At 34.6% G+C, this 24,038-nt stretch overlaps 1 protein-coding gene across 2 annotated transcripts; it reads left to right on the forward strand.

The window, feature by feature from the left end:
* The first annotated feature begins 733 nt into the window (after nucleotides 1-733).
* LOC106054288 (poly [ADP-ribose] polymerase tankyrase-1-like) lies at nucleotides 734-23,392 on the forward strand. 2 transcript variants are annotated; one of them, XM_056018325.1, is made up of 27 exons: nucleotides 734-937; nucleotides 7,949-8,173; nucleotides 8,685-8,780; nucleotides 8,930-9,042; nucleotides 10,777-10,871; nucleotides 11,138-11,204; nucleotides 11,586-11,772; nucleotides 11,967-12,088; nucleotides 12,524-12,615; nucleotides 12,918-12,996; nucleotides 13,224-13,395; nucleotides 13,536-13,615; nucleotides 13,731-13,882; nucleotides 14,210-14,276; nucleotides 14,386-14,484; nucleotides 14,604-14,697; nucleotides 14,889-15,014; nucleotides 15,122-15,231; nucleotides 15,378-15,500; nucleotides 16,763-16,828; nucleotides 17,454-17,560; nucleotides 17,914-18,221; nucleotides 18,726-18,817; nucleotides 18,977-19,229; nucleotides 19,330-19,438; nucleotides 20,283-20,439; nucleotides 20,958-23,392. In XM_056018325.1, exons 1-27 carry the CDS (start codon nucleotides 748-750, stop codon nucleotides 21,024-21,026), a joined length of 3,450 nt encoding a protein of 1,149 aa, XP_055874300.1. In that variant the 5' UTR covers nucleotides 734-747; the 3' UTR covers nucleotides 21,027-23,392. The 2 variants fall into 2 exon arrangements, with proteins under 2 accessions (XP_055874300.1, XP_055874301.1); XM_056018326.1 differs by having other exon boundaries at nucleotides 17,917-18,221.
* The last annotated feature ends 646 nt before the right edge of the window (nucleotides 23,393-24,038 follow it).

Below are 24,038 nucleotides of genomic sequence, written 5' to 3' on the forward strand. Positions count from 1 at the left end.
ATATAGATCTAGTTAGTATAGTTCCATGGTTTGCCCAGTGATTCCAAAACGTCTTCCTTATTTAGCGGAGCACTTCGCTTACTTTTTGTTTTACAGGAGTTAATTCACGTGGTGGCGAACTAGTTAATTACAGGCCTATTACAGTAGTTCGGGGGAACACCTCGCGGAACACAGTTTGGGAAACACGGATCTATAGCCTAAGCCTGTAGTCCTGAAACTTTAGCAAAACAATGTCTCAGGCAGGGGGGAAAAGTACAATTTCTATTCTCAAATTTTTTTAAAAACAAAATGACCACGATAGATGCAATGGTGAAATCGGATTTTGAATAGCGATGTTTTGTGTTGTTGTTTTTTTTTGTGTGTGTTTTTTTGTTTGTTCTTTTTTTAAAGCTGAACGAATTTAACGGACAGCCACAAAAGGTCAAAACCCAATATTAGGCTATATCGTCTTTTTCCTACGCGGGCATAGATCTAGATCTATAACTCATCTCATGTCATCTGTCACTAGAGTTTCGTCGTAGGGTTGATGTGACAGTTCGCGTAACAAAATCCCTCCATTTTCCCAGGTCAGCTGCTATTCTTTGTAATTAATTAGTAGGCAGGCCAGCCCATATAAATTATTTTACGTTGTCCAGCCAGCTTTTCGTTTTGGATCATATTTTTTTTGGATACATTTTGGTACAACAACTACGTCCCGTTGTGTCTCGATCTTAGCAGACCCAGACGAGATGTTATGATTGAGTCAAAATGGCGACGGGTCGTCGAGCAGCACTGACAACAGAAAGTAGTGCACCTTCTCAAAATGACCCAGGTAGAGAGTTATTTGAAGCTTGCAGAAATGGAGATCTCGGAAAAGTAAAGAAATTAATCACTACCCAAAATGTTAACGCAAAGGATACTGCTGGAAGAAAATCAACGCCCCTTCATTTTGCTGCAGGTAAGCAGCTAAAAAAATTAAAAACAAATTGATTTGTTACAAGTAACAAATACTTTGATTCAACTTTGAAATATTATACTAAATAGTATTTCATACATCTAGATTTTTCTAGATCTACTTGAAATAGATTCTTAGTAGATCTAGATATATATATATATTATTTATATATAATAATAATACTCCTAGATCTAGATCTAGTCTCTAACTTAAACTCTGACTCCAGACCCTGTTACTCTCTGACTCTCGTCTCTGTAAGTTACACTGTAACTAAGTGTAAGTCTGTTGTTACACACATGGTATCTCAGTATCTGCAAACTCTGTTACATTAAACTTTCATTTAAAGTACTCTTAAGTTAAAGATATCTTAGACTAGATTTCACTAGTTCTAGCTAGACTGTCTCATACTAGATTACTAGATCCTAGAGTTTACTAGAGTATTCTAGAGATCTAGATTCTAGATTTATATTATAGTTATAGTGTAGATTCTAGATCTATGTAACAATGACTCAAAGCAATGAGTTACACAGTGACATAAATGTTGATCTAGAATGACTAGAATACAATTAATCTAGATTCTAGAAAGTACTAACAGTAGACTACTGAGTAGAAAGATCTCAATCTCTACTATATTAAGACTATTATTATATAATTATATCACAGTTATATGATATGTGACAATCTAGATCTATGCCTGTACCTTGTAGATCTAAATCTATATTATTATTATATATACTGGTTCTAGATCTATCTAGATTATTCTAGATTTATTTCAAATGTAATCTACTTATCTAGATATATACTAATATAGTTTAGACTCTTAGTAATAGTAGTATCTAGGTCTAGTTTTAGCTTGAGATCTAACATTCTAGATATCTGGTCTATTTAGTCTATATATAGATAGGCTACTACTTCTTAGTCGTAGACTGTCTAGGCTCTGGACTCTAGTCTAGCTAGACCTATGTCTACGACTAGACTAGATTATTATCAAAGCTTTTGAGTTTAGATCAATACAAAATTCTTTTTTAAAAAAGCTAGATCTAACTAATTATCCAATGAATAAAACATAGTTCTCTATTTCAGTAAAAACAAGTTTTATTAAAAAATTAAGTTAAAATAACTTAAATTTAAGACACACTTTTATTCTTATAGAAATATTGTAAGTCCTTAAGGATTGCATACAATTATTAGATACAGATCTAGATTTATTTGATCTTTAGAACTACTGATTCCATAAAACTGTCATATAGTCACATTTTATTTTTATCAAAAACAAACATGATAGTCTTTGACTTTTAGCCTTGTGAGACTAGTTTTGTGCTATGCAAAAGTTGAACCCTTATGAAACTGTAAAAAAATATGTACGGCAGTGCTGAACAACTGAAGAGAACAGCACTATTTTTTCCTTGCCAAAGTCTGTAAAAGAGCTTACTGCTCAGCAGTAAAATGCTGGCTAGAAAAAGAAGAAATATGTTCATAGCTGCAATAGATACTTTTATGGTTATTAGTGTGAAAACCTATACTATACATTGTACTGTAGTATACTAGATGTCATGCATGACTGCACATTCCAGGTTTAAGTTAATAAAGAAAAAAAAGGTTGTTCTCAGTGACCAGCAAAGCTTCAAGTCAAAACCGTATCTACTTTTAAATAAATACAGGGATGAATATTAAAAAAAGAGTCAATTATTGTAGCTTCTGGAAAGGTCTTTTTAAACAATATCAAAGAAAGGATCCAAATATCCAGGACATTGTTGATCATATCAAAGTCATTTGAGATTTGAAGACTAACTTTTAGGTTGACTGAAGCTTTAAGTATAGCTTAAATAATATTAATGCTTTATTAATTTGATTTAACAGAGTCTGCTTTTTAAATTGTTTCTGCTTTAACAAGGAATTGGAAACTACAATCATTGTTTTGTATTCTCTGCTGTGTGTGTGTGTTGAAATCTTGTTTTTTGTTTGTGCTATCAGAGGGGGAAATGTTTAGTCAAGAAGAGGGACACTACTTTTGGAGAGAATTCTTTTTTTTTTTTTCTCTCTAATGAAGGCAGTGTGTTGTAAATAAGACAATCAATCTAGAAGGATTTTTTTTCTTTGCCTGCTTTCAAGAATTCCATAGCAGTTCAGACGTGATCCAATGTAGGCCTTTTAGAATATCTTTTTGTTATTGTAGGAAAGGTTTTGTGTCTTTGTGAGTAACTTTCAGAGAGAACATTCTAATTGGATTGAGAAAGTGTTTTTTATTTTAGAAAGTCACCTGAAAACAGTAGGTCGATGAGATCGCATTTATCAGTATTGCAGTTATGTTTTATGTTTGCAATTTATCTTGTGTCCTTGTAGAATAGAACAAAACATGAATCATTGACCTATTAATTATCCTTTACAAAAATTAACAATGAAATTGTAAAGCAGGTTACCATAAGTATTTCATTTCATACTCCTAAAGTCTACTGGCATTGAGTTGCATTCACATATTAATGTATAAATACTATTGGTTCTGACATCAATGTAAGTTGATCTTTGTGAAGTTCTAGTAAGTATCATACAACAACAACAAAAAAAAATATATATATATATATATATATATATATATATATTGCTAACTTTCCTTCTGTGCCCTATTTATCAACTGTGAATCCTCATCTAATTAATAGAACTATATTGGTATTATTTTTTTTTCTTTCTAAATAACAAGTCACTTATTTTTTGACAATCACTCAATAATGACACAAAAATAGTAAAGTATTAAAGTAATAAACTTTTAACCTTAGATATAATAACGATTGTCAAAATAAGTGGAGTCCAAAGCAGAGGGGGGGAGGTTGTATTATAAGTCAGCATTTTATTTTTAATGGAATACATCCCCCCCTGCAACTGTCCCTAAGAAATACCGAAATAGACATGTCGCTCATTTAACTAGCTAATATAAAAAATTGAAGGGAGATGACTCTAACACCAAGCAATGATAGTTTCCCTTTGCTTTCACTGCCTTCGGTATGTGGTGACAGTCATTTCGATGTTTTCTTAAGTATTTGTTTCTAGATCTAAGTGTCACAACAAGTACTTCCCCTGGAAGAATAGCCTCCAGTGTCAACATTGTCTGATTGCGGTCGGGCCCGTCTCCGCCCCTCCACCATCACCCCTGACCAGTGTGCGAACTGACCGTCTACCCTTAGTGTGGGTAAAACAATGTCGTGTGTTGGAGCCTGTAAGAAGAGCGCTCTTGAGACAGACGTGCAATTCAACAATACAAAGTTGCTATGTCTGTATCTACATTCAATGATTTTAGACGGTACTGGTTGTTATTGACTGTTTACATCTCTATACAGCCCATGGAAGGCCCTGGCTGGCTTTAGCACATCCCTCCCTTCTGGTCTATTCTGTGCTTGACATCTCCGTGCCCGGACTTTTAGCTGTTGTAGATCTGCCTCTACGCCGTCAAACCACTGTACTCGTGGTCCGCATTTGGGGCGCCTGCCTTTTTGGTTGACTGTTTACTGGCCAGATTGTTGAATATAGATGGTGGAAGGGGGGGGGGTAGCTAGGCAACCTTGTTTGGGGGATGTCGATAGCTGGAAAGCATTGCGGATTTTGGGACAGCAAGAGAACTCTTTGACAAACTAGTTTTAATTTGAAGAATTGGCACCTACCCTACTCAAGTGCAGTTACTTAATTGTATTGAATGCAACTGTGGTGTGTTTAACTTGATGGTAATGTCTTTAGCGTTTCAAGTTTCCATTGGATGTTTGCTTCTTGGTGTATACTTCTTTTGTTTCTCTCTCATTTTGAGTGTGGGATGGGGGGGGGGTCGATCTATTTGATAAGCATATTCTATCCTGACTATCTGTGGAGTAGCAATAATACATAAAACACTAAATTGTGACTTGTATATATACAGAAAAAAAAACAACTTAATAAAATACTCAGAGTGGCACAAACATTAACACATTTGTTTTTACGTATATGCTAGGACAAGTGTTCCTTCTTCTCAAGTGCAACTAGAGCATGGAAGGGGTTGTCGGAATCAGTCAGGAAAACCAATAACTTAGAGTTCGTCTCTAATTAACTTACACGTCTAGATTCGCGTAGGGAGTTATTATCTTCTCTTTGTAAGGAACGTCTGTAATGTATTGGATAAGATAGTGAAATTATCCCACTGGAAAGTGATTTAATATTTGGTCAAGTTAAGGCTTCATTATCACGCCAGTCTGGCTCGCCTTGTAATATGTCATTCCCAGAGTGGACGGACTGCTTGGGAATTGGAGTCCCATCCCTCTTCGTTCCCTTCGCCCCGCTGGCCTTTTGGGCAGTGTCATAACCAAACTTTTTGAATGAACCGCGTGTAAGACAACTTTAGTGATGATTTATCTCTCCCTCCCTCATTGTTTTATTTGATGCACACCACAGTGTTCAATGTTCTATTGTCTGTTGGTTTTTTGTTTTTTAATGTTATGACTTGATTTCCGTGTTGACGTCATATAAGTATTTACCGAGCTATTAGCTTCAAAGAACTATTTACCGAGATAAGCGTCAGATAAATATTTACTTGGCTATTAGCTTCAGACAAGTATTTACTGGTAAATTAGCTTAAGCTAAGTATTTACTGGAATAATTAGCTTTAGATAAGAATTTACTGGGATATTAATATCAGATACGTATTTACTGGGATATTAGCCTCAGATAAGTATTTACTGGTCAATTAGCTTCAGCTAAGTAGGCCTATTTACTGGGATAATTAGCTTTAGATAAGAATTTACTGGGATATTAATCTCAGATACGTACTTAGTGGTATATTAGCTTCATATAGTATTTACTGGGATATTAGCTTCATATAGTATTTACTGGGATATTAGCTTCAGATAAGTATTTACTGGGAGTCGATTTTCAAAAATAAAAAAAATATAGAAAATAAAAGAATCGTGGCCAGCGTGGCACTAACGAATAGCCTGATGCCAGGCCGTGATTGTTTGAATTGATAGTGAAACGAGGTCATCGCAGCTTGAGTTGCTACAACTTGGCGCTGATAGACCGCAGGGGGGGAGGAGGGGGATCACGAAGCTCACGTGTCAGCGCTATGACAGCCGGCGTGTGCGTTACGGGCTGGGATATGTGTTTGTGTAGTGTTGGAAACACAGCCACTAAGGCTGTGGTGCAGCTTTGCCCTGTAATCAGCTTGTAGCCTTCTTGAAGATTTTCTCAATCAAAAAAAAAAAAAGAGGCTCCGGATTGATCTGTGGATCACCATCTAATTCGTCTATTTTATTTTTGAACTTTACAATACTACCCGGAAGGTTCAAGGTGCTAGTTTCTCCCCAACCTCTCCCAATGCGATGACCGGAATCCCCGGTCAAGTGAGTCCGTGGATCATCCATAGCACGTTCAGCCTGCCCAGTCTGGTCCTCTCTTTTTACAGTCAGTCCCCCCCCCCCTTTTTTTTTTTTTGCCCCTCTATTTGCCAGCGGAGATTTGTTGAAACCGTATCCGCCACTTGTGATTGGATGTGGGGTGGGGGGTGAATGGGCACCTGGGGGAAATGGGCTCTGCTGTAACAAAAGATGAGCTAGCTGACACTAATGACATAATAGTTGTTGACACTTGGCTGGCAGCTGTGTTCCCTTGGTTCTCCAGGTGTCAAGCCGGGGAACAATGTTTATCTACATCCCTACACCTCATAGACGGGGCAGGGACTATTCTGACGTGTAACTTTTGTTGACATATTGTTACTAACACACCTACACACAAATTCAAAACTTCACAGATATAAATCCTGTTGTACTTTGAACTGTACTACACATTGACTTCAACTTTTAGAATGTCTTTTTTTTTCTTAAGAAGAACAACGTTGTGGAAAGCTCAATAGTTCCTCCTTCTTACATAAAAAAATATATTTGATGGAATGTCCCCCCCCCCCACACACACTCTAACACTAGTCATTTTAGTATAGTCAATGTTTCCCAATAGCTAATCTTTCCCCCAGAAGTTCTTTGTGGATATTTGTTTAAGAAAATTAATTATTTAAATAAATTTTACATTAAATAAATTAAACACTGTTTATTAGTAAATATTATTCAAATAAATAATTATCTAGATCTATATAAAAACATGCTCATTTCAAATTTTCCAATTTGAACATTTGTCTTTTAAAATATGCACGGATTTCATTTGGAAATAGGGTGATGCTTGAGTAAAGATTGTTGATATATAAAAAAGGGAAATAAAGTCATTTCTAGAGCACAAAAAAATGGCCTATTTACCCTTTGTTGTGCTGTGTAAGTTCTGTTTGCAGTCACAAAACCTTTAAGAAATAGCACTAGAGTTTTCAATGTTTCATGAGTCTTTGTCTTAATATGAAGTTCAAGGGGAAAAATGCTCCTTGTATTCTAAATGTTTGTGCTTTATATGAGCACTTGTTAGTCACAAGTGGGGCGCAATAACAGATTTTAAAAACTTCTTTAGGTGTGTCAATGCATATTTTACTGACAGATGACCAATTTTTGAAAAAATTACAGATTAAAAAAAAAGAATTTGTGTGTGAAAGTAAAGTAAAGTTCCCCTTTCAGACCTTGTGATCTATAGAGCAGATAAAGGTCATATGTTTCTGTGGCCTAAGGTTAACAAGGGTGTCATATGGCCAGGAGAACGACCAAGCACCTTTACTTTTCCCCAACATTAGAGCTGGGTGGACTCAAAGGTGCCCAAAGATCTAGAAATTAAAAATCCCAGTCTTCACCAGGATTCGAACCCAGGACCCCCGGTTAGGAAGCCAAGAGCTTTACTACCGCTCAGCCGCTGCAACTCTGTGTGGATGTAGCTTCTTTATTTAAAGAACTGCATTTAAAAAATTGGATGTAACAAGAAAATTGTCTCTCAGTTTTCATCTCTCTATGATATTCAATAACATTTTGTTCAATGATGACGATTCAATTTTGCAATTAGCTTTTTAATATACTCAGAATGTCCTCTTTTTTTGAATCTATGCGGAATGAAAAAAAAGTCTTTGTTTTGTTTCAGGATTTGGTCGTAAAGATGTTGTTGAACACTTGCTGGAATGTGGGGCAAATGTCCATGCAAGAGATGATGGCGGCCTCATTCCACTTCACAATGCCTGTTCATTCGGTCATGCAGAGGTGGTCACACTTCTTTTGAAACATGGAGGGGACCCCAACGCTAGAGACAACTGGAACTATACTCCTCTGCATGAAGCTGCCATTAAAGGAAAAATAGATGTTTGCATAGGTAATAGACAATAAGTTGTTGTTGTTTTTTATTTTATTCGATAGTTTTTAGGTTGCATTTTTTTTTTGTCTTATATTTTTGTTGTTGTCTTAGTGACTTAGGTTTTTGTCATCATTATTTTAGTGTTTGCTAAGACTGCTGTTGTATGTTTCATGATTTAACCATTATGTTAGTGGTACAACAGTAAGGGAATGGTAATTGAATCCTATTTGCTTAAGTGTGCAATTTTAATATTTTTAAAAAATATTCCTTAAAACCATAGAATTTTGTAGTAATCACTGTGGCACCAATGCAATCTTTCCTGCCCTCTATCTGAAGCTTTATCAGCAGAGGTCTTCCTCTTGTCTTGCATGTTTCTGCAAATATAAAAAGTTGATTGTTTTTCTAATCATGAACACAGACTTTCTGAAATACTTTAAAGTTGTTTTTAGAAACTAGTAATTGTTATGATCTTTTTGCTTTTGAAACCTAAAAACAACTAATCCAAATATGTTTCTGTTGTCGTTCCCAGTGTTGTTGCAGCATGGGGCAGACCCAAATATCAGAAACACTGATGGTAAAACGGCACTAGACCTCTCAGATCCTACAGCCAAAGCTGTGCTTACTGGTACACCTTTTTTTTTTAGCTTGCACTTTTTAATTAAGACATTTTTCTTTGCTTGCTTTTTATAAATAATTCTTTTTAGTAAATTTATCACTTATTTGGTTTAAAGATGTTAGGGCTGTTCTTATGAATAAGTAAATCTTTCTGTTTAGGTGAGTATAAAAAGGATGAACTGTTGGAAGCAGCCAGGAGTGGCAATGAAGAACAGATGATGGCTCTACTCACTCCACTGAATGTCAACTGCCATGCCAGTGATGGTAGAAAGGTGAGTCAGAAGGCAGGAAAAAACACATCATTGTGCATTGGCACTAGATATATATCACAATTTTAAGACTGTGTGTAAAGTAAAACATTCTAAGTCTAGTCTAAGTCTAGTTAGTCAGTTCTATAATCAGCTTGTTAGAACAAAAACAAACGCACTACCTACTGACCACAAAATTAAAACAAAAGTTCCTTGCATATTATTGACATTTAAGTTTCATTAAGAATATATTTTTAATGTGGGCTTGAGCCTCTAAATCAGTGATTCCCAAAGTGGTCTATATAGACCCCCAGGGGTCTGCAAAGACTTCCAAGGGGTCTACGAAAGTGAAAAAGTAAATTGGGGGTCTATAAGATGGGCACGGGGGTCTACGATAATGAATCTCATTTCAGCAGGTCATGACTTGAATTTTGATATCCCGTTAATGGAATTATTTTATCCACACATTTATGATTTGTACCTTACTAAATGCTGGAATGAAAAATTGTTGTCTTTAATTTAATAACTCTATTTAAATTGCTTTAATTTTGTCATATTGTAAGTTTAACAAGAAGAAATGTAAACTGTACAGCGTTGAGCATTTCAAATTGGACTTCATGCCTTCCTTGTCAAACAAACGAGTGTTTATGTGACTTTTTTTTTATGACGTTATAAACCAATTACGCTGGAGGATCATTTGAGACGATGCCTCCAATGGATGGTGAACTTGCAAACCTTTTAAACCAAAACGTTTCCCAGTGTGTTTGATAATTGTATGTAATACATAGGATCTAGTATTTTGGTTTAAATCTGAATTTTATTAATACAAATATAATACTTTAAATGTAGCTGTAAATTACTTTTTTTTTTACCATTCGATTCCCTGATTATAAATTAGTTAAAAAAACGTGAAGTTGAAGTTAATGAATTTGCAAAAATGAAATATAACGGAAGCAGGGAAAACTGGAAAACGTGGCAGGAGGTCTACGAGACAAAAAAGTTTGGGAACCACTGTTCTAAATAGATGTGAACATTCTTTGAACAGTAACGCTTCAGAAATGTTCACCAGGAGGTGCAGTTGCTGAGTGGTAAAGAGCTTGGCTTCTGAACCAATGTCCCGGGCTCGAATCCTAATGAAGACTGGGATTTTTAATTAATGGGTACCTGATATTCTTTGTGGAAAGTAAAGGAGATTGGTCGTGGTGCTGGCCACATGACACCCTCGTTAACGTGGGCCACATAAACAGATGACCTTTACATCATCTGCCCTATAGATCGCAAGATCTGAAAGGGGAACTTTACTTTTTTTTTCTAATGTTCATCAGTCTTATTAACAATTTGTATGCAATAGTAGTATTTAAATACAGCTTGTTATTTATTAAGGGTTGAGTTATGGTTGAGATTAAAGCCAACAGCAAATTATTTGTGTTTACATATTTCTATTACAAAACTTGTTTATCATATGTAACTTAAATATATCTGGTTCATTGAAAAACAAAATTTTGATAGGAATACAGAGTTTGAAATTCTATTCTATCATCATCTCTTCAGTTTAGTTGTCCAACACTAACTTATTTGATGATAGTCAGTTGCTGTTCTGTTTCTCCTTTCATGTCACTGCAAACATGTGTATTTTCATTGCCTTTATGTCAATGTTTAATGATGGCCCATCTTATGTACACAGTAGTTTTACAAAATTCTTTAAGACTTGTTTAGTGGCATTGTGTAATTTTACACCACCATTTTGTTTTTTTCTAGTCGACTCCTCTGCACCTGGCTGCTGGGTATAACAGGACCAGAATTGTTCACTTACTGCTTCAACATGGGGCGGATGTTCATGCTAAAGACAAAGGGTGAGTAGTATGTGCATACACACACTATGGGTTTTGTTGTTTGACTCCACAGAGAGTGAAGTTCACTTTTTGGCTTTAAAGAAGAATTATAGATTTTTTGTTGCTGATACTTATGGTACAAAAATCTGGTATTGACAATCACTTTTAAATTTTTCAAAGACAATATTAAAGGCATTTTTTGACCTTATAGACATTGTGCAGAGAGCTTTCATATGAAAGATTGATAACCTTTACCAATAAATTTCAAGTATTTGACTTTATTTCAGAGGATTAGTTCCACTGCACAATGCTTGTTCGTATGGTCATTTTGAAGTCACAGAAATGTTGTTGAAGGTATATATCATAAATTTTATATTATTACATATTTTCTTAATGAAAAAAAAAGCACTTTTGATATATATATCTATATATAGATATATATATATATAGTCATCATTTTGCTCTTTGAAGTTAATTTAATTTATTCAGTTTAAAAATTAGTGTTAGTAACAGTTAAGTAACAAAAAGAGCCACATTTACTATAATCTTTGTGTTATTTTAATGTGGTCTGATTACAGATTGGCCTTTTTACTATACATAAATAAAAATTTTTATGCATTATTTGTTATTATAATTTTCTTTTAGTTAAGCAATATAATATAAACCACTTGTCATTTATACATAACAAAAATTGCCACTTTATATAAAAATAAAGACATTGTTTCTGGTTTACAGCATGGCGCCAGTGTGAATGCGGTCGATCTATGGCAATTTACTCCGCTACACGAGGCAGCCTCCAAGTCTAGGGTAGAAGTTTGTTCTCTTCTTGTGGCACACGGTGCTGACCCAACGCTGGTCAACTGTCATGGCAAGAGTATCATGGATGTTGCCCCAAGCCGGGAACTACAGGAGAGGTTACAATGTAAGTCCCTTAGTGTTTATAACCTTTGTTTATGTTAGTATCGATCTTACTGATATGTCAGTTACTAGACAGTATAACAACTCTTTGTTGTCTATTTCAACTGTCTAGCACAACCTATTGTCTTCATAAGTTGTTTTTTTTTTTAATAAAAACATAAGCTGTGTACTAATATAAAATAAATTGTATATATTCAGTTGAATACAAAGGCCATGCACTGCTGGAAGGAGCAAGACAAGCAGATCTGACTAGAGTGAAAAAATATCTGTCAGCGGAGACAGTCAACTTTAAACATCCGTACACAGGAGATACAGCATTAGTAAGTTGTCTTACGCATTGAATATAATCCCACTGATTGTTTGATAGCATATTAAAGTACCAGTTCCTGTCAAATAAGATCTGATGAAGTCTAAAAAAAAACAAAGATTTACTGCTGCAGGGGTAAACGACTGTATAGAAAATACGAAAAACATGCATATATGTAACCCTGCTGTAGCTGATGAAGGCCTCGTGGCCCAAACGTCCTTTGTTTTACTTGGTCTGGCAGTTTTTTCAAAATGCTGTACCAAAAATTTTTTTTGAGATGTTGTTCTTGTCTAAACAGATATTTACAATTTTCTGTCACATAATCTTTATTATTTAAATTACAAGAATTAAATATTCTAATAACAAGTTGTGTAAAAATACATTTAACTTTAGCATTGGAAATTGCTCATTATCATTGTCTGTAATGATATCTTGATCTTGTCCACAGCACTGTGCGGCAGCATCACCCTATCCTAAAAGAAAACAAGTAGTTGAAGCCTTACTGCGCAAAGGTGCTAACCTGAATGACAAAAACAAAGAGTATGTTTGAATTCAGTTTAGGACATCTAGCAATCAGTACAATCAAATTTAGTATTATCATTGCTGCTAATGTATTCATTTTCGTTTTTAATTAATTGTTATATTTCAAATGGTTTTAATTATTTTTGTAATGATTAAATTACAAACCCTAAGTAGCAAAGAAAAAGAACTTAGTTCATATACATAGCTGCAATAGCAACTGATTTTGAGTTCTCATGTTAATTTACAAGAAAACATTACTAAAGATCATAGTCCCAATAACAACATTGATTTTAAGATTCTGTCTTTTGTCTTGTTGACAGCTACTTGGCACCTCTCCACATAGCAGCTGACAAAGCTCATTATGATGTCATGGATGTCTTGTTAAAGCACAATGCTAAGGTATGAAACACTAATGTCAAAAGCAAGTTTGAATTGTTGGGCTATTCAACCAAGTCGCATTGGAATAAAAAGTTGCATAAGTCTAGGGCTTTAAAACATATTTTAAAAACTCCACAGCTTTTTAAAATAAGTAAAAATACTGAGTAATTACAAAGAAAGAGGTTATTACATTCTTTTGTTTTGTAGTTTTTCTTGTTCATTTAAAAAAGTGATAATGTGCTTGTCAGGTGAATGCCCTGGATGGTTTAGGACAAACAGCCTTACACAGAGTTGCTCAACAAGGAAACATGCAGGCTTGCCGTCTGCTCATGTCATATGCCATAGATCCCAGCATTGTGTCATTGCAAGGTTACACTGCGGCTCAACTGGCTACAGAAAACATACAAAAACTTTTAAGGGGTGAGTCCTTCCTTTTTGTCCTACTACCAAACAATTCTCAGTAGTGTACTTTCCATCTGATGTTCTTAACTGTTAAAAATGTTTTCTAATTTCGTTTATCATTCAGAGTTAATTATTTCCCCTCATTTCTACTTCTATAGAAGACCCACCCATCGGTGGAACAGACATTGACATACAGTTATTAGAAGCAGCTAAAGCTGGAGATATAGAATTAGTCAAGGTAGGCAAACTTTGTTGAGCTCTTGAAATAAAATTTTTAGTCTAAAAAGTTTGTGTCGGCTAGTAAAGTATAAATAGTATACAATTAAAAGTGACTTTTGTTTGTTTGTTATTAGAAACTGGTGGCCACTAACCTTCATGCAGTGAACTGTCGAGATGTTGACGGAAGACATTCTACACCTTTGCATTTTGCTGCTGGGTATAACCGTGTTGCTGTTGTTGAGTATCTGTTGGAGCATGGCGCGGATGTCCATGCTAAAGACAAAGGGTAAAGTTTTATTTTTGATTCATAGTCCTCGTCTCATATGCTAGGACAAATTTGTACAAATACTCCTCTTCCCTAGTGCTATTAGAGCATGGAATGGGTTGCCTGAGCTAGCCAGGAAAACCAGTGACTTGGAAGAATTTAAGTCATTGGTTAATATGCATGACTGAATGCATGACGCGTAGGACGTAATCATCTTCTTTTTTGAAGTAACATCTATATTATATAACATAAGAAGATAAGATACTCTTTCAATGAGAATAGATTGGTAGATGATGATTTAATTGGTTGGAATGCACTAACAGGCTTGACAATGTTCTGTGTTCACAGTGGTCTAGTCCCATTACACAATGCTTGTTCTTATGGCCATTATGAAGTCACGGAACTTTTAATTAAGGTAAGGTACAAAACACATATAATTATTAGCTACTTTTCTGGCACAAAATGTTCTCTTGTTAATTGTATTGGTGTTGATGAGTCTTTTAAAAAAAATAAATTTCTGACAGCATGGTGCTTGTGTGAATGTAGCTGATCTATGGAAGTTTACGCCGCTCCATGAAGCTGCCTCCAAAGGAAAATTTGAAATTTGTAAAATATTATTGAAAGTAAGTGATACAAAAAAATGTCTTTAAATTATCTGTGTGTGTGCTTATAACGTACTGAGAAAAAAAAGTAATGTAATATACTTCTGTCAAATTTCTTTGTTTATTGTTTTAAATTTTAGCACGGAGCAGATCCCAATAAGAAAAATCGAGATGGTCACACACCACTAGATCTAGTCAAGGAGGGAGATCAAGATGTGGCAGATCTTCTAATAGGTATGATCCTTTTGTTTTAGAAAGTGTAGGGATCCCTTTTTTTCTGTTTTTAAGTTCATTTTGTTATGGGATTTAAGATTTTAAACAGTAAACTTCCAACTAAATATAACCTTTACGTATAAGGCCGGTATATAACAGTCTTTATGTATTTTATGTACGAGTCGGGTGCAAGTGTATGTATTATCTTACAGGTGATGCAGCTCTGCTTGAAGCTGCCAAAAAGGGGAATTTGGCCAGAGTGCAGAAGCTGTCTACAGAAGAGAACATCAATTGTCGAGATACACAAGGCAGAAATTCAACACCTCTGCATTTAGCTGGTACATTAGACATTGAGTTCATTATATTGTATTATAAGCAACAGTTTTGATCAAAATTGTTTTGAATAATAATATTTACTGTAGAAATGCACTTTCTCTGTCATCAGCTGGCTACAATAATGTTGAAGTAGCAGAGTTTCTACTTGAAAATGGTGCGGATGTAAATGCTCAAGACAAAGGAGGACTGATACCTCTCCACAATGCTTCCTCCTATGGGGTTAGTCTTCACTTTATATATTTTTGCCTTTCACGGCTTAATTTTGGGTCTTGGAAAAAAAAAAGACAGCCATTTGACTGGGGAATTTTTTTGTTTTTAGATTTAATAATTATTGACGTTCTAATTAACGATGGTTTTTGTTTCAGCATGTGGACATAGCAGCCTTGTTGATCAAGTACAACACCTATGTCAATGCTCAAGACCGATGGGGTTTCACACCACTTCATGAAGCAGCCCAAAAAGGTCGAACTCAACTCTGTGCATTATTAGTAAGTAACTGCTTTTTTTAAGAGACCCAGTGATGGGACTTTCCCAAAAAAAATTTCTGAATTCCTAAAATTTCTTCTGACCCTTTTTTTTTTCCAGACAAGCAATCAGATTTCTCCTGGATATTTCTCTTGACACATTTTTTTTCTCAGATTTAAAAAAAAAATATTTTTCCATTTTCTGAAGTATCTTAAGACTTAATTTATTTTGTACATGCTTACATTACAGTATCAGTCTATTTATAAAGTTCTAATTATAAACCATCTAGATCTTTTAAGTCTAGTTCTAATCTACAATAATTTGAATCAGTCTGACTAGATAGATAAAATCTCTATATTTAGATTCCTAATTTGAATACTATTGATCTAGATTTAGATACCATTTTTCTAGGTCTAATCCAGACCTTGGATGTCATAATATTAATTTCTGAAGAAATAGGGATTAGATGTAGACATAGACTAGACTAGATCTTGATATTTTGTGTTAAACTGTCTCAGGTCTACATAATAGACCTAGATCTAAAGGCGGTGTAATAGTAAGTAATATAGTCTAGATCTATATTAGATTATTGTAGATCCAACTTAATACTAATGCTGTACAAGCCCAGTATGGCATTGCCATAGGCCTAGGCTTGGCATAAGAGATCCAATTATTGTTGTACATGCTCTCCCTCTGAAGCATTTCTCCTAATCTGATTGCTTTTGCTTTAAGAACTCAGCAGAGATCCAACAGCTGTCTCACAGTTGCTTTCTTAAGCATTTTTAGTGGACCCAGAGTAAAGTTCCTTTTCATTCATGTACAGTTTGATGACCAGTGAAACAAGTGTAGCTCATACTTCTGAAGCATTTCAAAAACTCAAGCATGTGTTAACTCTTCATAGTTGATTGAGAGAAAAGCTGCTACAATACCAGCAAAGCATTAATCTATAATTTAATGTTCCAACTGCCTAGACCAGATATAAAACTAGATGCCAAGTGCAAAAATAAAAAAAACGCTGTCAAAGTTTCTCTCATCTAAACATACAAACGATAGTGCTTTTTTGTATGTGTGCAGTTAAGCTCACATTAAGTAATTAATTAATTTAATTTTAAAAATTAATTAACTCTTATGTAAAGAAAATACACATTAAAATTAATTTCTCCATAATTTAAAAAGAATGTCTGTTCCCATCACTGGAGACTGCAATTCTATTCTCTTATTCTCGTACATGCATTTTGTCCTTGATACTTCGGTATTTTTAATTGTATATTTTTGTGTGTCTTAGCTTGCCCATGGTGCTGATCCGACTGTGAAGAATCAAGAAGGACAAACTCCACTGGACCTTACAACGGTTCGTACTTCTCTTGTTGGTTTTAATTTCCAGCTTATTTTAACTCTCTCTCTCTCTCTCTCATTATTTGGTAAATGTGAAGGGATTAAAAACATATTTGACTGAAATGACATGCTTAAATTGTCATCTCTTAGAACCCTAACCATAACAAATGAATATTCACATTTAACCAGAGTAACACCTTTAGTAAAATCACTAAATTTAGAAAGCCTTCAGGACAGAAGACTCAAAAGTAAAGTAGCAATTATACATAAAACACTGAACCATAATCTTCAAATACAAAAACAAAATTTAATAAAATACTCTGAAAGACACAAAGATAAAGGCACATTCCTCGTCCCATATGCTAGGACAAATTTGTACAAATACTCCTTCTTCCCTAGTGCTATTAGAGCATGGAATGGGTTGCCTGAGCTGGCCAGGAAAACCAGTGACTTGGAAGAATTTAAGTCATTGGTTAATTTGCATGACTGAATGCATGATGCGTAGGACATAATCATCTTCTTTTTTGAAGTAACATCTGTATTATATAAGATAAGAGTTAATAAACTTCCATAGGTTATTAATGTTGTTTAAAATATACCCAGTTTACTCTTGACCATGATAAACCTCTCTGTTTTACCAGGCTGATGATGTTCGAGCTTTGCTCCAAGATGCTATGCCTCCTCCTTCACTGCCTCCATCATTACCCAAATCAAATTTGACACTTTCCAGCAGCTCCTCCTCGTCCAAGTGAGTTTTTTTTTGTATCTAGTGCATCAACATTTTTAAGGTCTGTTGAACAACCTCGAGATCAGGATTCAAGACACTTATCACAAAAACAGACAGACACGTGAACTCTTTTGTTCCCTTGGCAATGAAATCGTTGAATAAAATTCAACTTTCTGATGTAAACTTCACATGTAATGTTTAAATGAAACTGAAGTATGAATATATATTGTGGGTGTTATTAGAATGTATCATGTGTGTTGCACAAATGTAAGATACATTTGCTCCATGATAATAATGACTTATTATTATTAAAAGCTGCTACCTTTTTCTTAAAGATTGGTTAACACCAGTTGTCATAATTTTTGTTTTTTCAGTAGTCTATTGAACACCAGCAATTCAGACATCATACAAGGGGCAGTGGGCGGTACCTCTCCCCAGATCGGAGATGGCTGTGTGGACAGATCCATAGCTGAAGGGGAGAGGACCATAGAGGGAATCAGCGTTTCTTCTTTCTTGTCAAGTGTTGGCCTAGAGCAGCTCAGAGACATTTTTGAGAAGGAGCAAATAACCATGGACATCTTGGTAGAGATGGGACATGAGGAGCTGAAAGAAATAGGAATCAACGCCTATGGGCATAGGCATAAAATATTGAAAGGCGTTGAAAAGCTGATAGCGTCTAAAGGTATGTTGTGTTGTTTTTTTTCTCTCCTGTTTTTGATAGAACTTTAAAAGTTAAGAATAGTACACCTGAGGCTTAACATTTGAATTCTGTTGGATAACTGAGCTATTGAGTGAAATAGCTGAATATATTTAGCTCTAAATAGTTACATGGCGCCAACTGCAAAGGTTAGCATAGTTGGTCAGTGTTGCAAAAGGTTAGAATAGTTTGTCAGTGTTGCAAAAATTAGAATATTTGGTGTTTTGAAAAAAGGTTTAGAAAATTTGGCAACTTATAAAAAGGTTAGAATAGTTGCAGTACTATCCTTAATATGTTAAGTAATATGTATGTAAAATATATGTAATACAAATAGTGAGTTTCACATTTGCCTAGTGTAAATTCTTTAATTTTAAGGTACAAAACTAGCATGAGGTATATTTATAACAAAATTAATTTATACATATATGCTAGTACTGTTGAGTTTAATACATCCTACTCTAACAAGAATTTTGTTGTATGTTTCTACAGGTGTCCAAAATGTTGTGGGTGCTCCTAGTCAAGGTACCATACTCATTGACCTTTCACCTGATGACCCAGAATTCATTTCTGTCAAAGACCAGGTCAGACAGTCGTCATTATAAAACCTGAGTTTTAGCATTGAGCTCTTGAAATAAATTAAAGCCTGTGTATATTTGTAAATAAATATCATGTAACACTTGAATGTCGTCTGTTGTCATTACAATACAATTCAATCGGTAAATAACTCTTTTGTTTTCTAGATGATCTCAACCTTACGAGACCATAAAGACAATGTGGGTGGAGTATTTAATAGTTACAACATATTCAAAATACAGAAAATTCGAAACAAACGTTTATTGGAGCGCTACGGCCACAGAAGGAAAGAAGTTGGGGAAGAGAACCATGGTCAGCCTAATGAGCGGCACCTGTTTCACGGGTCACCGTTTATTAATGCCATAGTTCACAAAGGTTTTGACGAGAGACATGCTTACATAGGTGGCATGTTTGGTGCAGGTGAGAAAGAATTCTTTTTTTGTCAAACCTGTTTTAAAACAGATTTAGATTTACTATATGGAGTAAGAATTTACCATTCTAATTGCTTTCCGTATTGTAGGTATTTATTTTGCTGAGAATTCCTCTAAGAGCAACCAGTATGTGTATGGCATTGGAGGTGGTACAGGCTGTCCTGTTCATAAAGACAGATCTTGTTACATTTGTCAAAGGTTGGTGAAGTCTCTTGTGCACTCTTTAATATATTGGGAATGTGAAAAATGTGATCTAGAATACATTTTATCATTTTCATAGTATACATGTTTAGATGGAGGCGTGGTGGATGAGCAGCAAAGCACTTGGATTCTGAACTGAGGTCCCTGGTTCGAATCCTGGTGAAAACTGGTGTTTTAATTTTGGGATCTTTGGGCGCCTCTGAGTCCACCCAGCTCTAATGGGTACCTGACATTAGTTGGGAAAAGTAAAGGCAGTTTGCCATTGTGCTGGCCACATAACACCCTCGTTAACTGTGGGCCACAGAAACAGATGACCTTTACATCATCTGCCCTATAGATCGCAAGGTCTGAAAGGAGAACTTTATGTATAAATGGAGCTAAATGGATGAGCACCTTGAGTTCCCTTGAAATAGGTAAAGAAATCATACTTGACAGATGTGGTGGTATAAATTAAATTAGTCCCCTTGAGGACTCTTTATTGAGTCCTGAGAAATTTTTTTTAATGCATTTAAAAAAAAACGATCATGTTAATATTCACCATGTTACCCCCTTCTTCCCTCTTCCTTTCACAATTGGTCCAGACAAGTGATAGGATCATAGCTCATTGAGAAAGCTAAAGAAAAACAATATGTAAAAATATTTCTAATTGCACAGATTTATTAATTATGTCAATGTCAGTTATGCATATAATGACTGATCCAAACTAATTGCTACAATTACATTTAATATAACCTTTTTTTTAAAAAAGTATTTTTTCAAATGTTTTTCTTGTGTTTTGAAACCATCATGCTCAGTCATTTCTCAGCTATAAAAATATATTTTGATCCTTTTCCCTTCACAGACAGCTCTTGTTGTGTCGAGTGACTCTTGGCAAATCATTCCTTCAGTTTTCCGCTATGAAGATGGCGCATGCACCTCCAGGTCACCATTCAGTCATTGGACGTCCTAGTAGTGGGGGCTTAAATTATGCGGAATATGTAGTTTACCGAGGGGAACAGGTGAGATAGATCTCTAGTTGACCGAATGGGCTAGGCAAGCTTTTCAGATTGGTCACATTCCTTTATTATCACTTTTGAGTGAACTAACTATCTCATTTTGTTGTGTAGATGACATAAGTCTCTTGTTTCTAAATGAAATAACAAATTACTAAAAGAGAATATTCCTCTCTTATTTTACTATAGACAAGACACTAATGTCTAATTACAATTTGTAAATTTCTTTTTTCCAGTTGAATAAAAAGGATTAATTTCTAAAGTGGATTTTTTAAATATTTTTTTTTTACTTTAGCTTTGCTTTCATTATAGTGTTACTGTCTATTTAAGCATGTGTTGTTTTTTTAAGAATTGATTCAATTTAATTTTGCTCATGTGTATTTAAGGACAATGAACCATAATAAAAGTAAATTAGAAATTAATTTATAACCATATGATATACAGTAATGTAATACTGGTAATACACCTGCATATGAACTTTTACAATTAGGTTTTTGAATCAAGAAATGTTCTGTTTGTTTCAGGCCTATCCAGAATATCTCATAACCTTTCAAATCACCAAGACAGATCCACCTGAAGCAGCCAAGCCCTAGCACTATTGGATGCTCGCTTGAACACACACATACACACACAATGTCTTTCCACTGTACATTTTGTATAATAAAAAACATCTCAAAAAAAAAAAAAAAAGCTGGTCATGTTTGTATCTGCAGAAGTTTTGATTTCAACTGTCTGTAGACACAAGGATAATGTATTATTTCGGTTGATGTAGAATCTAACAAATTAAATATGATTAATTTATGTACAGAATGTTTATGAGTTATGTGAAAAGTGAAACTCATTCTTCAAATATGAACACTTCTTATTGGTCTTATTCTCTCCTTGAAAAAAGTTAATTACAGTTGAGGCAGAAGATTGAATTGATTAACATTAGTTCTAAGATTTCTTGTTCCTAGTAATTTACCTCCATTTCTTCTCTTTTTTTCTCATTGTCACGGCTTCTTTTATAGTGAATCAATCTTACCTGTGAAAAATAGGAGTCTTTTTAATTGCTAGTGTCTATTAGAGGAAATTTAAAATTCTAGTACTAGTAAATGTTTCACGAATGTTTTAATAAAAGATATGTTATTTTAAAAGTAGAGATCTATATTGTCATGGTTATAATGTTTTAAAATCTACCTGATTCTCGATGCAACTAGCTCGACTTTGTTTACCAATCCCAGTTTTCCTGTGTGAGGAGGGTTGACAAATTGTGTAAAATGTCTGTTAAAGATTGTATGCATGCGAATGTTTCTTAGAGCAGGGGCACTTGGGTACACCAACTCCACAACATGTTTACATTTGCATCATTGCCTTCTGTTTTGTTCTCATTGTACACACCTGACTCCTCAGTGTAAGAATGTCTTGGTTATAAAACTTATGAAGAGCTCATTTCTCTTGACATGATCTCATGAATATGTAGATGTGTTGTGTCACTGTGAAATATCTTTGCATGTTGAGACTTTTATTAAATACTTGGGTTGTTTTACTTTGTGTTTTTTACTGAAAAACTGACAAAATGTGTATTGACTTGGACATTATGCTATGATCTGGTTACTGTAGCCGCAGGGGCTGGCCTTAGAATTAGGCGAACTAGGCAGCCACCTTCGGTCTCAAAACTCTAAACCATTTTTTTTTAGAGAAGATTTTAAACAAATTGTGTAATTTTATTTTTTTTAAATTTCAATAGAGGGCCACTAAATTCATTTCGTCTAGGGCCTCTGATAATCTAAGGCCGGCCCTGCTCTAGACATTACAGTGACATTGGCTTGATGTGCCTTCTTAAGGATACTGCATTGATTCTCATTCATTGACATTCATTTGTTACATTTACATGAGGACTTAGGTCATGGTTCACTACCAGCATCACACAGGGGTCTACAACAATGACTGTTGCAGTGTTCCTTTTGACATCTCAACTGGCCTTTAGACATAGACGTCTCAGTAACTTTGGTGTCCTATACATTACTACAAGTGAAGTGTTTTCTAGGGATTTAAATTTGGTGTTTTTCTCTAGTAGTTTATGAAAGTTTGTTCATTTCCAATTGTCAAAAAGTATATGTTTATGGATTGTCTAATAATTTTTTTTTAAAAACTGTTATTGTGTGGACATGGTTCTTGACAAATACAAAGTATGTTCAATGTTTTATTAGTATTATGGTGGACTGAGTGTCATATGTACATACCGATGTGTATTTATTTATTTATTGGGGATTTGACAGACATTGTGTTTTGTTTTCAAAAGTAATTTTGTGTAGTAACAATTGTTTCATGAACTCCCATCAGTTCCAGGAATGCATTTGTCCTTATCAACTTCATATGTCAGTCTGTCACAGAGTAAGGAAACACTTTAATGTTAAGTATCCATTGTGTTGAATTAATATAGCCAACCCATTGAGCTAATTATGTGAATAAAAGAAATTCCTTTTCAGGGACCAGACTTTCATTGAATTGTTTGCTGGTATCAATCATATTTATTTGAAGTCTTTATCTATTGTCTAGCTGACTATTCAATGATTGCTACATCTTACATCTGTATACTGATGCTTTGACAGATATTTTGTGTAGATTTGATTCAGAGATATCATAGTAGAACTTTGTAAACACTATTCACTTTATATTAAGATCTTTGCAAATTAGTCCTTAACATTTTCAACAACTGATGCTTCCACAACTAATGTTCAATATATTTTGACTCCCAAAGACGTAATTTCACTCTCATATTTGTTTTCATGAATTTGTTTGACTTCTGTATAGATCATGTTTTGTTTTGTCCCTTGAATCTTGTACATAGTTATAAATAGCTTGTAAACTTTGACAGTACTTTAGATGGAAGTAAGTCCACGGCATGAAATGTGAATACATGGTTGAATGCTGTCCCTATGTGCTATAATACAATAAAAAAGAGGATTGATACATTTGTGAAGTTTTTGTTTTTCTCTGAATGTGTGTGAAAAGTAGGAGCAAGGCTGATTATCAATTTATCCTTATCTTATATTATACAGACGTTACTTCAAAAAAGATGATTACGTCCTACGCGTCATGCATTTGGTCATGCATATTAATCAATGACCTAAATTCTGCCAAGTCACTGGTTTTCCTGGCTAGCTCAGACAACCCATTCCATGCTCTAATAGCTCTAGGGACAAAGGAGCATTTGTACAAATTTGTCCTAGCATATGGAACGGGAAAGTGCCTTTATCTTTGTGTCTTTCAGAGTATTTTATTAAATTTTGTATTTGAAGATTATGGTTCAATGTATTATGTATAATTGCTACTTTACTTTTAAGTCTTCTATCCTGAAGGGTTTCTAATTTAGTGATTTTACTAAAGGTGTTACTCTAGTCAAATGTGAATATTCGTTTGTTCTGAATCTCACTGCTCTATTTTGTGTCTGTTCCAGTTTCTTAATGTTTTCTTGAGTTGAGGGAGTCCCGAACAGAGGATACATATATTCTATTATTGGCCTAACCAAGGTTAAATAACATTTTAGTTTTATGTTCTTATTTGATTTATAGAAATTTCTTTTAATAAACCCTAATGCTTTGTTTGATTTTTGTATAATT

Source organism: Biomphalaria glabrata, chromosome 1 (genome assembly GCF_947242115.1).
Source record: "Biomphalaria glabrata chromosome 1, xgBioGlab47.1, whole genome shotgun sequence".
NCBI lineage: Eukaryota > Metazoa > Mollusca > Gastropoda > Planorbidae > Biomphalaria > Biomphalaria glabrata.